Consider the following 17,588-nt stretch of genomic DNA (forward strand, 5'->3'; position numbering starts at 1 on the left):
TGGTGGTAGAGTGAAATTGCCGAAATATATATACCGCGTGTTATCACTTATTCCGCAGTATTCGCTCGTTAGCAGATCTCATTAAATTTACGTGCAGTGGAATGGGCAATCAATCCATCCGGTTTCCAAGAAATTGATTTACTTCTGATGATGACTAACACTCAAACAAGTATACGTTTCATTTCTTTTGCTTGAATTCAACAGAGTAATTTTTATTTTTATTGCAAAGAATTAAGAAAAAAATTGAAAATTATACAATTTAAACCATGGACAGTACATGAAGTCCTCTATATGTTTGGTACTTCAAATAAATTATTTAATAGAATTAAAGATTTCAAATGAAACAAGTCTAAGTGATATTTCTGGCTACGTAGACAATGATTTTATTATGAATTAATAGAGTGAAATCAACCAGAATATTCATTTACATGTAAGGATAACGTAAATGAGACAGCGCTTTTCCCTTTTGTCGATGAAAAAATATTTTATTTACAGTATTCGGTCATCACATTACTGCATAATGAAAATAAAATGAAATTGTGATAACTTCTATAATTTCTAATGAGGCACAAACTATTATTCAATGTCATGCTAATGGTTAAAATTCTATTCTGGATTCTTACTTTTCTATTCAATAGTCAAACTAAATGGGCATTTCATTGCCATGTTGTTATACATGGTACTGACGTCAATTCTCATTATTCACATAATTATTTACGTTAAAAATACGTATACTTCAGACAACTGTTCACATGCATATAGGGCAGATTGCCAGGATAAAGTCCTAACAGTTCTGGTCCCAAGTAGTGAAAGTACTTCCTCACAGGAATTCTCTCTACCAAATTATCCTGTTCATATTGGCGATAATTTTCTTTATAAACAGTTTTCCCGAATCAAACTTTGACACCGATCACTGACCATGTGTCAAACTGTTCTAAACTCTTCTCTTTCTCCTCGTGATCCTGACACGTCTCAAGTCTGTCTCATTGATATTGATATGAGGCCAGGTGTTATCGGCACATTGACGACGTTTCTCTCGGTTTCTCTCCACTTCCATTGCTCTCTTCCTCATTCCCTCACCCTCTATTTCCTCTACGTCCAGAGGAGAATATCCAAAACCACAAAAATAAAATGGAGTGCGACATTGGAAAAAAAAAATCAAAGAGAATTTAAGAGTTCGAAAAATATAAATCGGATTTGGGAGCTCCGGAGGATGATAGAGACGGTAGTTCTAGCTGAACCAGAAGGGGGCTGATGGGGGCGAGGGGTGGGCAATAGGTGAGAGGGAGAACGAGAGAGGGAAATATTGAGGTCAACGGAGTTTTTCCCCTGCGCATTGCAAGTTGCGCTAAAACGGGGTGGGCGTCCTGGAGTCGTCGCTGTTGTAGTCCAATCCCTGGACCGCCCCCGCCCCCCTCCCATGGTGCCCTCTCTGCGGAAAGGAGGGAACGTCAGTGTCGTGGGCGTCACAAACGCCTCTACAATTTTTTTTATATAATTTTTTTTTTACCAATATTTTTTCTTCTTGTTTTGGATCTTTTACTGAGTCTTTTGCGACACAGTCAGGTGCTCTGCATCCATCTTCCTCATTCCCATGGGTAGAAGAAGGGGGTAAGGGTGGGTGGGGGAGGTGTGTGGAAGCTTCAGGAAGACTTGTTCGTTTTTCCAGAGGAAAAGTAGATGAGAGGAAATGAAAAAATATTTTTTGCCCCCTGAAATTCTGGTCTTTTCAATTTATTTGGGTGATGCGGAGTGAAAAGTATTTTTATAGCGTTCCATAAGGTCAAAATAATGAGGGAAAAAATTTTGATAATTTTTAAAATTCAAATGTTGAAACTGACTTGAGAAACCAGAGCTGCCCGGATGTGTGGGCTGTTTGCCAATCACTCTGGGTATCTCTGCTCCATACCCGTATCTAGAATCCGAGATTCTCCCCTTTGCGAAGCAAGTTTTCCATCGTATTTAGTCGGAGCATAAAACCAAATGGCCAAAAAGTTTTCATGATGGTGGAAGGGACGTAGAGTTGCTTAGATGTGGTAGGTAATTTTCATGTGGATTTGAGTTTCTCTATTTTGATAATCTTGTGTGTTCATTTTTATTGGTACTGAGAAAACGAAAAAAGGCGAATCCTTTGAACAATTCCATAAGACATTGATTTTGGCGTACTTTTTTACAAATGTCCGGAGAAACCCTCCCTCCAGAGACCCTCAGAACCATCTCCACTCTTCACCCCTTGCTTGGTATATGTGATTGTTATTCTCACATGTCCAGAAATAAATTATTCTGTGAAATGTCGTGCCTGTCATCAGGGCCTGATGTTACAAGTCACGTGTATCAAAACTACGTTTAAGATGAATGACAATCCCTTGGGATCAATTCACTTACATCCCTCTGCTTGCAATCTAGGGAGACATTCCAAAACTGGTTCATAAGAGCGTTTGCCGCAACTCACGTGCATCTCCTCAAATACATATTTGCCAATGCCTCTAGTTTTCAGGGTCATACTCCGAAAGTGTCTCCGGTAGAAACTTCCCACCAGCCATCCTAATGGCAAAACTTGAAGCGGGTTAACCACCCCGGTCTCAACTCCATCTCTCTTCCCCCTTCTCAAGAACAAAAGAGAGACCGAAAAACAACAAAAAAAAAAATGGAGAAACCTGAAAAAAAGTAGTGAACAAAAATCTTGGAACCTATTTCGCAAAGTTTTTCATCCGATTCCATCTATTCGTCTATCTCCCTCTCTCCTCTTACTCCTCTTCATCACCCGTTGGCCCCCTTTCTTTTGGATGCACTTTTACTCTCTTTCTTCTTTCGAACTTGACCCATTCACTTCTTGGAACCGACCTTGGGTAAGATGAGATACTCTCCCTACACCCCTTCTCTCACTTTACCCTCCCCTTCCCCTTTAGTCAGTTTCTCTACAAACTTTAGACTTTCCCTGGAAAATTATCCAGGAGTTTTATTCGGGACTTGAATTTATAATCGAGTTTTGAAAAAAAAATTATGAACTGTTGGATAGTTACGAAGGCCGGGATTTGGGGGGGTGATTATCGATATAAAATTGGTAGAAATGAATGTGATGTAGTTTTACATCAGTCTATACATGCCAACATCCACCAAAGGCCATCGCTCAGCCAATGGTCAGCCGACTTCACCTCGAATATCATTTTCTGCCTCAGTATATGGTTTCTGGGACAATTGTCAGTTTACAATCGATGAATCCCGAAGCTGAATTTATCTTTCAATTAGTGTGTCTGATCCTAGCGCAAGTTTACTACTGACATTTCCATTTCCGTGCAACTAGTCAGGAAAAAAAATTGTTATCTCGGTTAAGAGAAATCTTAAGCTCATGGAAAATTAGGAGTATTGCCCAGAGGGCCTTGCCAAGCGCCTGCTGGACCACTCTGGGTATTTCTCATCAAGACTTTAAGGCAACATGCACAATGATACACGTTATATAACAGTAGGGTTAGGAAAAGACGCCTGGGGGTGTTACCGCTTCATCTCTCGAGGAAGGTGGACGAATGGGGTTTGGGTTTCTACGTTGTACTGAGGTACAATACTCAGTACCAGTGAGTTGAAGTTGGTGTTTAGAGCCCCCTCATTCTCCAGTTCACCCTCTTACCCCTCTTGGTTAGTGTCGAAGGAAGGCTTTTCTCGGGCTTGTGTGTGCCAGAGGGGTAGCAAGGGGAGCCACACAACCAGCTACGCCTCAGAGCGAAGTAAGTTTTAGTATGCGTTATACACCAATGGAATAAAATTGTTCACAACTGGTTTCCACTCACTTGTCCACCCTGGAATTGTAGGAAGGGGTAGTGGTAGTGGCTAAGTTGTTCCTTGGTTTTTGCCCGAGGGCAGTCCTCAGAATCTCAGGGAATAGGAATGGTGATATGAGAGCCAAGACAAGCATCAACATCGTTGTCCAATTATCCTCGTTTTCGTTAATAATGACATGCAACATTTGACTGAATGAATAAAACAAGTAAAGTTCCCCCTGATAATTAATCTTGGCTTCGTGTTATGACTTTTAGATTGATGATGATGAGTACAGTCTGTGCTTTGTTGTCACATTCATACTTGAGGCCATCGTTGTTGAACCAATGCTGAAGGACTTGAAGAAGTAGCATTTCGGTCCAATAATATTAGGTGTATTTAGTGTCAGTGCTTTCCCCCAAAAAAAAATCATTAAAAATTTGAAATTCAACCCCTGGAAAACATCGACATATGTCATGTAAAATCTAAAACCTCTAGTTGAACAGCAATTGCCCCATACGATCCACACATATCATACCACCGGTTATATCGGTCACGTACAACATGTATCAGGGACCTCACCCTCACCCACCTTCTGCCACCTCCTCCCCCTTAAGGGTTGAGGTCCCCAGTACTCAGCCATATATCAGTGACGACGGACAGGATACAACGGTTCTCCTCTGCATGAAACATCTGAAGGGTAAAGGAGGTACATGTGGATGAAATAAAGGGGGGTAAAATGGGAGTGGATGGCACATGAGAAGGGGACCAGGGGAGTATGAGTGGAGGAGAGGGGGGGGGGTGGAGAAAGGAGTGGGACTGGTGTGTGGAAGTGTCGCTAACTATTTTACGTAACTTTGCCGACAGTTTGGCCCACGTTGACCACGTACGTCCGGCTCAGGGGATTCTCCCTGGGGTTTTGAAGAAGGGGATGAAGAGGAAAGGGGTGCTGAGGAGGCAAGGAGAGTGTGAGGTGAAGGGAAGAGGGGTTGGGGTAAAATAGCCAACGGTATATACAACTATGGCAGCCTAGGCACCAATGTGGCAAGGGTAGTTTTCCAGTTGGGGGATGTCCCAAGATATGCATACGTGACGGATGGGAAAACGTGACCGTTGGTCATTCGTATCTTGTTGGATACTTTTAAGTTATGGGGTGAGGGAGCAAAATTGAAGAGCAGAGGTGTCCGAATTGAGAATAGATTGTATTGGAATCGTTGATTTTTTATGAGCTTTTTCTTCAATGAATATTTTTTTCTTAATTTCGAAGTGAAGGGATCTTGATGTTCAATGTATTGATGGATTCAGGAAGAGTTATAGGAGTTCATAATGCCAGAATTTTGTAAATCAGTGTCACGATAGCGGATTATTTTCTCATTTTTTTTCGTTGAAAAAAAATTCCATGTGAATTCAGCATTTTTTCCACTCAGCATTGAAAATTCACATTTTCTAGAGAAAAACTGGGGTTTTGTATTTTATCATAATGTACAGCTTCGAATACACCATTCAAAACATTCAAGTGAGATAAAAAACAAAAAGATGTGGATTGCCATGGAGTTGCGTTAATCCTCTTAAATAAAATCAGCCAACCGTTCACGTAGATTCTCACAATAATCCAAAAATGGATGCACGAACCGACACCCCACCACAAAACACAAAGATCTCGTGGGCCAATTAATGTCCAACTAACGGAGGAATATCGTTACGCTATTCAATAGACCTCGTTTCCTCTTTCAATCCCTGTCTCTCGTACCCTTTTATAACATCCGAGGATTTCGAAAAGGGTGTGTCGTTTATATCTATGTGCATTGATCAAGGTAAATATCCAGCTGTGGATATAAAAGATAATTTGAAAAAGAAACATAATAATTTATATTTAACCACTGACGATTTTGAAAATTTATTCAATTTTCGTTAAAACAAATGAGATGTAACGCTGTCGGGGGATGTTTTAGGGAAACGTCCATAAGGGTTACAAGTATACAGAGGATTTTATATTTATTCTAACAAACATTAGGGAAAATATGCTCCATCTGACTAAACTTTTTTCTCTTTTCAATTTTAACTTTCCAAGAAAAATTACTTCTTCATCCCTTGGTTTCAATTAAATACAGCAGAATTTTCAATCGCAAAAAAAACACTTTCAGAATCAATCCTTTCGTTTGACAGTCGTCGATCGACTTTTCCATTGTTTTCACTTTGCTTCATCACTCTCGCATCCCCCCACCCCAATCGAATCCTCTTTTTATCCTCCACCTGGCGTTTGTTCCCAAGCACGAAGAATCAATTATGAAACTTTTCAAATTTGTCAGTAATATTGAAATTTCTTTTATGCTTTGGAGTTCATAATTGAAGTCTATCGAAAAGACACTCGTCTCAAGGGATGTTGCGACGTTTTCACTCGCCAGCGAAAGAATAATTTGGGGGGGAGGGAAGAGGGTGTGTTTGATGCGTTGAGGCATGAGCGAGAAGAGAGAAGGGAAAACTTTTTGTTTTTCCCTCGTCTATTGTTTTCTATTGCCTCTCCTTTTTATTTCTCCGGATTTTTCCCTTTTTCCCTCGTGTCTTTTAGAAACAGCAGCGCCTTATCATAGCTAACTTATTTTCAATTTCCGTAATTAAAAGGGGACGGCGGTGCCGAATGAATGAGTCCCGTTCATTGGAAACACTTAATGATGAGAATTTAGAACCGGAAGTAGGTCGGTAGTAATTTTCGTTATTAATACTTCATTACCATATCAGCAGTCAATTAAAGAGAAATGCATTATATTTTCTTTATCATGATTTACAAGACTGAATGAATTTCTTATTGTGATACTAATGAGACATGTGAAAGTGAAAAAGAAAATGTAATACTTTACCAATCGATAATAGTATCAGATTAATTAGTCATCATATTCAAAGTGGATAATGGAAAGTTTCAAAATCAACTTAATTGAGTGTTTATCGCAACTTAATTATCATGGTAATGGTATTTTTTGACACTGAGAGCTGCAGCACTCGATAATTCGAATGAAAAATTATTGTCCTGTGACGGACTTGAGTCTAGAACTACATATTTGTTGTTACCTGCCTTAATTTGCTAAATTATTTCAGTTCTTGCGTAGAAATAACTCACAACCATAATCTCCCATTAATTGACTAATAGAAAGTTTTTATTTTTAAATATGATGATGGGGAATTATGAAAATATTCCAGTTGGTCATCAACAAAATTAGAAATTGATTAATTTCATGAGTATTTTTCAAACATCAAGGTTTCTTTTTTTTGTGAGATTTATTTTAAACGAATATAATTTTCTGGCTCCTATAAAGAAAGAAAGAGAGCACGGTAAAATTTAATCATTATTAAAAATTAACCTAATTGCCAGTCGGATAAAATTTTTCAACCCCTTCAATACTCCCCAGTGATTACACTCAAACGATAATCATCCAATTAACCATTCCTTGAACCAGGAAAGTGTAATAGACATTATCAAAAATTGCCAGTTGAGTTTGACGGCACCTTTTAATGAAAAACTCCTCTCTTTTTTCCGCGGATAAAAAACAGGACGTACCCTGTACATATATATATATATATATATATATTTATTCATTTGTATCTACTCAAGGACTAATGCACTTTCTGAGTAATTCGAATGGAAAATCACAGGTGCAGTATTCTGAACTTGAATAATTCACTGTCAGTCATTTCACCCTTTTCGAGAGAGTTTTAATTATTCCCAGTCTCTCGCCCCCACTACCGAATAATATAATTCATTTCGTCATTGGGGCGTCGAGGGCTGTTGAATGTCTTACTGAGAAATTCTTCTTGACGTCCCTCAAGTCCATTTGTCGACATTCATGTCAGAATTCTTCGCCACAATTACATCATTGTATCGCAATTAGGGTTTCAGGGATGAAAACTTCGCATTGTACTTGGGGCGAGCAACTTTATTTATTCGAAATTCGCGGGAAAATTCGAGGCCGCTGCAGCATACGCCATTTCTACACAAAAATTAATTTTCTTTTTTGTTGTGAATTGATGAATCAATTTTCATAACAGAAATTCATTATTAGAGATTTAACGCTTGCGTGACAAGAGAAAATGTCTGAAGAATTTTTGGCAGTGGATCGTAACGAATTAATCGTCGCGATTCACCATCGAGGAATTAATGGTTTTCTAATAAAAATCTTTTCTGGCGAAAATGGGGGGAGGGGGGGGGAATAGGGTGGCAATAACCCGACCTTAATGACCATCGATTACGGTGCCCGTTTGTAATTGCTACGATAAATTCCAGACACCGGCGACTGCCTCAGTACAATGCATCTGAGATTGAGTACAGCTATTCTCTGGAGGCTATTGAGTGTATGGTACATGCTAGGTCGAAAGTCGTTAAGAAATTCGATGATAAGGGATTTCATGAAAAATATCCCCATTAATACGAACCTTAAAAATTAAGCACCACCATCGGTGGATGATAATTTCATTTCAGTAATGAGAACATGCTTTAATGGCGATTGAATGTTTTTTCTCACAGACATAAACAATTTTTAAAAAAAAGGAAGAATGGTAGCAATAAACAATCTATCGACAAATGAAGTTTATAAAGATTTAATAATGCAGTGATAGCCTGAAAACCTTGAAATTAAGCCATTATCGTCGTGTGGCGATACCTCGCCCCTAGAAAAATTTAAAACCGATAAATTTGCAAGCTGGGGGAGCCTTTGAAGTCCCTCGATCACTTTAATACAGAGACTTGACCATTAGTTGGTTGTCCGAGACCGGAACCTACGGAAGTAACCATTGGGCCACTGTATGAGGGAACACGAAACTTGTGTATACCTACAAATATCGTTAACGTATGTAGTGGTAGCCTTTAGAGCAAAAGAGAGTGGGCGAGGGGGAGAGGGGGTTGAACCAGTAATTTTGGTGCATCAGTTTGCTTAACAAGAAACAACCAACAACAACAAGGCACCAGGTACCGGAGCCAACCGGTTCTCTTCACTTCCGGTCAAAGTACTGGTGAATATTGGAGCTGTGGTGGTTTACAGGGAACGGAAGATGGCTGTGGTCAATCCTTATCGTTACATTCGTAATTTTCATTTTATTGGCTACACAATGTTGCAATGTACAGGTAAAAATGATAATAGGTTCCGATGAAAAACCCTGGGTATCAAGTCTCTCGGGTTATTTTTATTGAATTTTTTTTCTCTGCATTTTTATAATGCAAATATTCTTTAAAAATAATGAGATATTAATTTCAACTTGTACATTTTTACAACTGAAGAAATATTCACCTGAAAGCGTTGTATTTTATTCATGCAGTATCTCGGCCCCTGTTACCATGTAAATGTTTATCTCGTATTCTCGACGTACCACTCACGTTTTCCATTGACGCTCCTCCTCCTCTCTACTCGTTTCGTGCTAAAGTTTTGCATTTTCCCTCGACCCACATGCATTTTCTACTAAATAAAATGCCTTCCACTGTCATTTCCTCACACGTACGAGATGCATGGACGGTGTCATCTCTACAAACGTGAAAAATAATAAAAAATGATATAAAATGTGAAGCATGAGAAACACTAAAAAGACAATGAAACCAATGGGAAGGTTCGACTTGTTCCAGCGAAGGAAACAATAATAAAAGTTGCATTAATTGAGGGGATTTTAGTTGAATACCGCCAGTTACAGATGGGGAAAGTGTCTGCAATGGTTCAATGGTTTTCCGTATTTTCTTCCATCAGAAATAGCCGAGGGATGGACGAGAAAGACCCACTCAAGTTTCCAATTGCATCAATGAATTCCAAATTGTATAAACAAAACTTGTGGAGGTGATGCAAATGAGATTTTTTCAAGAAACCAAATTGAAATTGGCACAGTTACGAAGATGTAAATTTTTTTTTCTCCACTGACTCTCCAATATCAATAGAGTGTGAATCTCATTGTTTGGTAAATTAAGCATTGTAATTGCTCCAATCCAAGTTTCCAATTTTGTTCATTGAAACCGATAAATCAATAACTGAACGCTAAAATTGTTTGAGTGGATTTTTTTAAAACAAAAATTCCCCTCGAATGGACTTAGAAGTTTTGAATAATTTTTTTTTCACCCGGTGTGACAGCATTCAATAAATTCAAATGAAACGAGATGAAAAATATTCACTCTTCATTAAGGGCTATTACCGTGATCCATTTGTCTGTCTTCTAATCCGCGTAGAAATGAGGGATCCTGACAATTAGAATCACTGAGGACTTACCAGCCCTGTAAAAAGAATTGGAAAAGACAGAAGGGGTGGTATAAAAAGAAGACAAAAAGAAAAAGTTTAATTATAAACACGGGTGGCATCGTCGGAACGACGACGACTACGACGCTCAAGTCTACTTTGCTTTCGCCCGCCAAATGGTCACGGCTCTTGGATGAAGGAGTGAGACAGGCATAACGAAAAAAAAAAAAGTGGTATATAACCGAGGGTAAAAAACTCTTTCCAGCCAAACGAAGGGAATCTGTCGAGAGATTATCCGTTGGGCTTCAAAAAGTTGTTAATTACTTGGATTTTCCTCCACTCCTATTTCTTCACGTCCTCTCATTGAGCCAAACGCTCCATTGCACTTAGTATTCCTATCTTTTTCATCGGGAATAGTTTTTTTTTCCGAGATTTAATCCTACAAAGATGACGTCGTGTATTCAAAAAATAGCTTCATGAATTCCCCACCGGAAATTTTTCCTCAATTATAATATTCAATATTATTTATGAGACTTTCCGTAAGCCCCTCGTGTACGTGTTATATGAACAATAACGAATAGCTGTTACACTCTGATACCTGACAACTATACTTCTTCATTTTCCAGTTATAGGGACATATATGTTACGAATATTCCCGTGAAAATACCACCCATACATGTAAAATTCAACGATAGCATTCATCGTAGAACGACGAATGGTTCTTCCATTGTCGTCACCCTGTTAATTAGATATCTAGTCTCGCCTGCTTCAAATTCACCTTATACAACATCCCGAGCAGTCAGTTTTACCCCATTGTGTGCAATCCATATTCCCTCTGGTCCCTAAAAGCGCATACATGAGGAGTTATAGTCGTCTGTATCTCAATAAGCACTGAAACTGGTGTATTACATCCGGCGACGGCAAAATCGTCTAAATTTCGTAGCCATTTGGGTTGAATTTCTCGGTGTTCATTGTTTTTGAAAATTGGGAATTTCGGTAGAAAGTTATCTTGTGAGTCATAATGTTGGATAGATGAAAAAATTGACTATATTACAAATTTGAGTCGAGTCGGAAAAATATTTGAAAATTTTTTTCTTCTCCATTAAGTAAATAGTCGTGATGGAACGAAAATATATGACATGTAGATAACGAGATGGCGTATATAAGTGTGATATTGGCGAAGGGATTAATATAAGTGAGGACTCTCACCCACTTGACGTTACTCAAACGAATGACACGGAAATATCAAACATGATCCACTTTGATCCTGCGGTTACTAACTACGAGTTATTATTATTACAAGGGAAAATATGAACAAGCCGGGGTAAATATTATCCGCAAATACGGTACGACAGACCCCAGTGCTACTTTATGACACCGAGGGGGAATCGAGGGATGAGTGACCCTATGATCCAAAGAATTAGTTCAGCACTTTGAAGTAACTGTGTTAGATAATTTTAGGAATTTTTTGGCGGTCAAGGAGGCATGATAAAAATCATTTCCATCATTTGTCAATTTAAATAAGGCCCGCGAAACGAGCAATTGGTCTCGTATAATCGTAAAATTCAATGAACGAACTTGTAACTAAGTAATGATGGTACGTGGTGACAGTTGATTGGTGGCCATGCCCTTATTTCCCAGGCCGACATAGTTTGTTGATCAAATTCATAATCGTGTAATCTATTCCATTTGTATTTCGAACAATTACGCAACCTGGAAAGAATTTCATTTTAAAACTATGCCCTCATTTTTTTTTTTTGTGACTTGACTGGCGTTCGAATAATTGTATATTCGGAAGGTACATCAGTTGACGAAACTCACCGAAGTTCAATCATTGTATCATTTTTTTCGGTTTTGAAGAAAATCGTGTCATTCGCCGACAATCAATACCAAAATGACGGCGATAATTTTAGTTTTTCTATTATCGTGCATTATCTTTATGAGTGTCTCATCGCAAAAGCTATTTGGTAAGTGATTGTTAATTATTTTAATGGAATCATATGACTTTATAAACGATTTCATAATTGATTTTGAACTGACAATATTCAGAGCAATATCTTGGTCTCATGCTTTACCTTCTTGCAGATTGTTCGATGGGACATGTCCTGGAAAATTTGTATAGGAAATATGGAAGTGAAATAGATGGAGCGAGAGTTAATGATATAGAACATATCGTGGTACGATTTACTTGATAATTTATTCACTCATTTATATCTGCAATAAGTACCGACTTTCAGCAGAGAGATATGATTATAAATTATTTCCTGAATATTGTCTAACTTGAATTATCACTTGTGATAATGGAATACCAATAGCTGATAGCGTATGACTGAAGTCACAAAATTTTCGGGCATCATATTTTTTGCCATTTGAGTTTCAGAATTTATTTGAATCAAGTTTTACCTGATCAGAATCAAGTTGCGGAATGTATTTGAATGGAGGACAGCTGCTCGGAATGAAGTGGGATTCCACTTCATTCGGACTGTCAGTATTTACACGATGACTTGTACTTATATCGAGTCTCATGCCTCCACTTGATTCAGCAGTTTTTTTCGGATATATATGTATGCCAATGATTTATGAAACGTCACCTGTGATAACTTGACGTGAATTCTAGCCTCGCTTGCGTGACATTATTGACGGCACACTAGGAAGAGTGAAACAGTGTACTTTAAATTCAAATGGTTCGACAAATCCTCCTGATTTTTACAGGATGTATAATGGACCAGTTTCATATATTATCCTCTCGTCGATGCAATTATAGTAAGAAAATAAAAACGGAATTGTCATTCAATTACGAATGATTCAATATTGGATGGACCAAAAATTTTTGTTTCCAAAATATTTTAGTGGATTGACCAATTTGGAAAGGATTTATGAGCCAATCGTCAAAGGAACCGGTAGTCAATTCAGGATATACTTCAAAATTACCGTACCTGAGTTGGAATTGATTGGTGCACATGAGGTACAGAAATATTAAAAAAATTTTAATTAAGAATGACACATGTCAACTCCGAGAGGTGTTGCCTGATTATTGATGTGCTTAATCAATTTATCGTTAAACAAGAGAATCGCAGTATTTAATAACTTAATTATTGCAGACTGGTATATTGAGAAATAGTTACCATGGAACTCTCGCCGTAGGATTTCCGGCGAATGAAGTTCTCATGAGCGGAACTCTAAATCTGAAGTTAAGAAAATGTCTCCAGTTAGACCGTATTGAGCTTATCGGAAAGTATTCACCGATTATCTACGTCAATGGTTTTGGACTCTTCAATAGATATGCTGCTAGTAAAGTTACGGATATATTTCACAATAGTCAGCAACAGTTAGTGGAAGTAGCTTCCAAGAAATTTCGAAAGAATAGTGAAGCTATGTTGAATGAGCTTGACTGTGGAAAGCTGGGCTTTATGATTGTATGAGCAAGCTTATCATTATGAATTATTTTGTAATATCAATTTCCATCAATTCATCCTCTCGCTTCATCCATCAAGTTTTTTTTAAATCTTCCAAATCATTTAAATCTCTGTCGCATTCGAGAAGAACTGTAACTGCATTTAAGATAGAAAAAGAGGGAGAATATAATCCATAAATCCCAGCAGTGATATTCACGTTTATTCGATATGTGTTCAACGGTAAGTCACTCGTTGATCGTAGAAAAAAAAATAAAAATCAAAACGAACAGTATTTTTCCTTTCTGACCCCCTCCGCACTCGGAAATAGCTCCGCGTCAGGCCGTAAAGCGTGTGCTCTGCTTTTTTTGTGTACATAAATTTGCCCGGGGAATCCCGTGAAATGAAATGCACCGAGAGGTAGGAAAGTTAGTGTGAGACGAAAAAGTTTTTTTTTCGTACGTAAAAAGGCTGAAGTCACTCTGCTGATCGTAAAAGTGTTGACACGATGAAAGTTGAGCCATTGATACATAGAACAGAAAAAAAGTCAAATTGACGCGTGATGGAAGCGAATGTATTCCTTGTCTGACGTAGGGGGAAGCATCTCGTTTTTTCTATTTTCAAATTGACTTTTCGAAATATTACAACCCCTTTTAGGTTATGTGTTTTTGGAAAAATTAGACTTGCGAGGCTAATTTTTGGGATAAAACTCACCTTCGACCCTCGTTTCCCCCCCTGGAGGGCTAATTTTAAATTGAATTTAATAATCGTATATTAATTTCACATAAATTTCGGAATGACTGGAACTAGTAATTACTCATGAGATACTTTGATAGATCAGTTGGGTAATTTTTATAAAAAAAATTCCCCGCGTACACATTAGGAGAAGGTATAATTCTGTCAATTAATTTCAGTTTATATAAGTATTCGTGTAGCCCTATTGCACACAAATTTTGAACATTTACTCTGCCTGAAACGAATTTGATTAGCGTAATTATATTTTTTGTATCAGAAATCATATTCTCTTATTTAAGTAGACTTTTATGAAGCCGAAGCAGATTAGATAGATATTGATAATGACTATCTTCTAATGACTGTCCCAGAAATGGCAGGGCAGAGTCTCGTGGACTTATATCCTCGAGAGTTTGATGTCTCGGCCATTGTCTGACATCTGCATGGTCTTTGATAAGGCAATGTGAATGAGTCGAGGGGAAGTGATACGTTCGACTGGCTGACATTATATAATGAGTATATCTGTCATTTAAAGCCTATTCTACATTTTTATTGATATTTGTGTTTTTCGGTGTCGTTTTGAAAATGTGGGAGACTTGTTTGTTCATATGCTGCTTCTGAAAGTGGAGCATATAGTCCTAATTGAACACCTGCTTCAGTTGATTATCGAGTAACGAATACGGTGTGATGACGAAGTTCGACTTTCATTCCACTTCACAGTAATCGTCCAGTAGTTTCCGTTGATCAAAAATGCAGTTTTTTTCCGGTTTCGTGACATTGTATATCTTATTGATCGTCTCTTTGCTGTATGCTGTAAATGCTGAAAAGCCAGAGAAAGGCATAAATCCGAAGGTATTACCATTTTCTCATCTGTCGAATAATTTTCTTAAATTTTCATTGTTCATGTTGTAGGGACATCCATTGTCTATTAAAGTGAGAATGAGTTTGGTAGGATAACTGAGTGGTCTTGTATATTCAACACTATGGACTGATTGAATTATTGGATAATAGCGTATATTATACTGTGCTGATGCAGGGAGAACGTTTAAAAAATTATAATTATAATTTGTACTGGATAATAAATTATTATGCACTTGTGGCTATTTTTTTACGTAAACGTAAAGACTTGATGGATATTTCATTGTGTGATGGGTTAGATTTGGCCCATGATATATGTAGACTAAGTTGTATTGTGTCCTGGCTGAAGACGGTCAAAGATCCAGCACTGCTGCAGTTGGTTCAATGTTGGCCATCATTGGAACATTTCTAAGCTGACATTCGGCGTTCACTGGTCCCTCAAAATCGTTTTATATATAAAACTCTTGCAAAACTTGTTTCGCAGATGAAGCAAAAAACGTGATCTGATGAAATTTTCTATTGCAATTTTCCAGGTGCCCGAGAGGCAAAAAAAAATGTATGAATGGGGGGAGGGGATGGATAAAGAGTGGGTACGGGAACGATAGAAGTGAGTGGTAAACTTTTGCGTCAAACTGGCGGTCAGAGGCTGGATTGCGGCTGGCAGATCTGCAATCCGGAATGGAATCTGTCTGTACCAGACGTTGCTCCCTCTTCTCCATTGGTCTCATTCACCTCTTTCTTCCTTCAATCCCCTCACCATTTTACCTCCTTTTTCTGATGCTATACCAGGCTGCTCTAGCAGCTACATACACCCTCTCCAATTCTCGTGCATGTTTCCCGGATTTTCATCGTTTTCCCCCGATGCGATTAGAAACGAGAGGAACTCTTCTAACGAAATCGTTCGAACACTATTTTCCAAGCGTTCAACATCGTTGGCATTGCCAATCTGTCGGAGGTACTCGTTTAGCCGGTTGATTTTGTTTTTTTCAAACGATATTACTACCTGATAACTGAGTTTAATTTGTTAAATATATTGAAATTTCGTTCCAAAAAGTCGGAATTATAAGATTATTCCGAAACTATTGACATGAAAAACTCCCTCTCTTCTTTCTTATCTCACCCTCAACTTACCACTCAGGCCAGAGGATTTCAATATTTCCGAATACATGATTTGAATATAAAGAAAAATTCGTTTTTATCTATTTCATTGATATATGTACAATTTCTTTTTCTTTATGTTCCAGGTACTTGTGTCTCTTTCTTTCTTTGCATCTTTACAACACCCGAGGCTCCATTGGCTATCGCCATTGCTTTTTTTTTCCTCAACTACTGTTCGTACACCGGTCACGTTTCAGGTACAATATTAGCCTTTCATACACTCACCCCTCACTATTCGTTTCTACATATCGTTTCTTTTGTGTGGAAAGGACTACCAAACAGAATTTAAGCTTATTTTCACGAGGAATAAGAATGGGCTCCGGTAGTTTCTATTTTCATAGTGTCTTCTTCATGAATTCGCGTAGCTATTGCCAATGCCTTACTATCGGCAAAACCTCGGTCTAAAGTTGGCTGATTTGTGTTAAGTAAGTCGGGAAAATCGGGGATTATATTAACGCAGAGAAATATTGATGGAGTGATTGACGTGATCGGTCTATTTTCTTACCCCAGTCAATCGAAACCCATTTTATTCCAAACTTTAGCCGTATTTTTCCGCAGTATCTCCACCCCTGAAATCATTACCACTTCCACAATTCTGTGAATGCAATTAATTAAAAAGTTACAGGAGGGAAAAAAAATTCCCAGCATTTTTCTCGTGATTTAAAATATCATGTTATTATTTCCCAAAAAAAAACTTTTTTCCTCAACGAGATAATTGATAGACCGAGAAGTGGTGATATGGTGGAGTAGGTGGAGAGTACAGAGTTGGAAACAGTTGAATGCCACAATTTTATTTTCCTCGGCTCTCACTCGCCATTGGAAAATACAGAGTAAACTATTTTCTAACGTTAACGAATCACCGAAAATGTGGAAGGCACATTAAACATTCAAGCAATTCGAGTAAATTCCAAACTTTCAGGGGATTTCACGTCTACACTGGCATTCTATTTTATTTTTCCACCATTCATTTGTTTATTTTATGGTTTTTTTTCCCCTCACGTCAGAGTCAGACGGTGGGAATTTATCTGCAACAAGTTTCTACCAACAAGACTTCGTCCGAATGTAATTTAATTGGTTTTTTAGATGAAAATTCATGGGCTCTCCAAGGATTATTCTTTGTGAAAGTGGACGGTGCGGATTTCAGTCGAAAGGTTTAGAGGGAAATTGTGAGAGATAGAAGTTTTATTTAAAAAAAACCACAGCAAAAGTACGAGAAACAACTAGTCTTAGAACTTTTTTAGTCTTCTTTTGTGACAAAATTTTTAGAGACATTTTTTTTCTGGCTATCGATATTTTTCTATTGTTCTCTGAGAACTCCTGTGGAAAGTTTCTTTTAGAATACGTCACAAATATTTCCATCATTCTTATACAATCGGAGAGAAGTACATATCGACCAAAAATGCCAAGTCAATGGTAATTAGAAGTTTGGAGCGAAGTATTGCTTCAACTAGAAACTGTTGCCGGTGAATTTTGGTGTTCATTCCGCGTATTTCTA

At 38.0% G+C, this 17,588-nt stretch overlaps 2 protein-coding genes across 11 annotated transcripts in view; both read left to right on the top strand.

The window, feature by feature from the left end:
* The window catches only part of LOC135160765 (uncharacterized), a 183,855-nt gene that overhangs the window by 35,124 nt on the left and 131,143 nt on the right, over window positions 1-17,588 (top strand). The window lies entirely within an intron of this gene.
* LOC135160800 (uncharacterized) lies at window positions 4,529-13,635 on the top strand. Its single transcript, XM_064117825.1, has 3 exons — window positions 4,529-12,716; window positions 12,804-12,918; window positions 13,055-13,635. Exons 1-3 carry the CDS (start codon window positions 12,667-12,669, stop codon window positions 13,373-13,375), a joined length of 486 nt encoding a protein of 161 aa, XP_063973895.1. The 5' UTR covers window positions 4,529-12,666; the 3' UTR covers window positions 13,376-13,635.

The sequence above is a fragment of the Diachasmimorpha longicaudata genome, chromosome 3 (assembly GCF_034640455.1).
Source record: "Diachasmimorpha longicaudata isolate KC_UGA_2023 chromosome 3, iyDiaLong2, whole genome shotgun sequence".
In the NCBI taxonomy this organism is placed as follows: Eukaryota; Metazoa; Arthropoda; class Insecta; order Hymenoptera; family Braconidae; genus Diachasmimorpha; species Diachasmimorpha longicaudata.

Excerpts from the sequence above, each read along its gene's own strand:
- LOC135160800 (XM_064117825.1), top strand. The coding sequence starts at position 12,667 with ATGTATAATGGACCAGTTTCATATATTATCCTCTCGTCGATGCAATTA. Across the intron at positions 12,717-12,803 it reads CTCTCGTCGATGCAATTATA|TGGATTGACCAATTTGGAAA; the intron begins GTAAGAAAATAA and ends AAAATATTTTAG. Across the intron at positions 12,919-13,054 it reads AATTGATTGGTGCACATGAG|ACTGGTATATTGAGAAATAG; the intron begins GTACAGAAATAT and ends TAATTATTGCAG.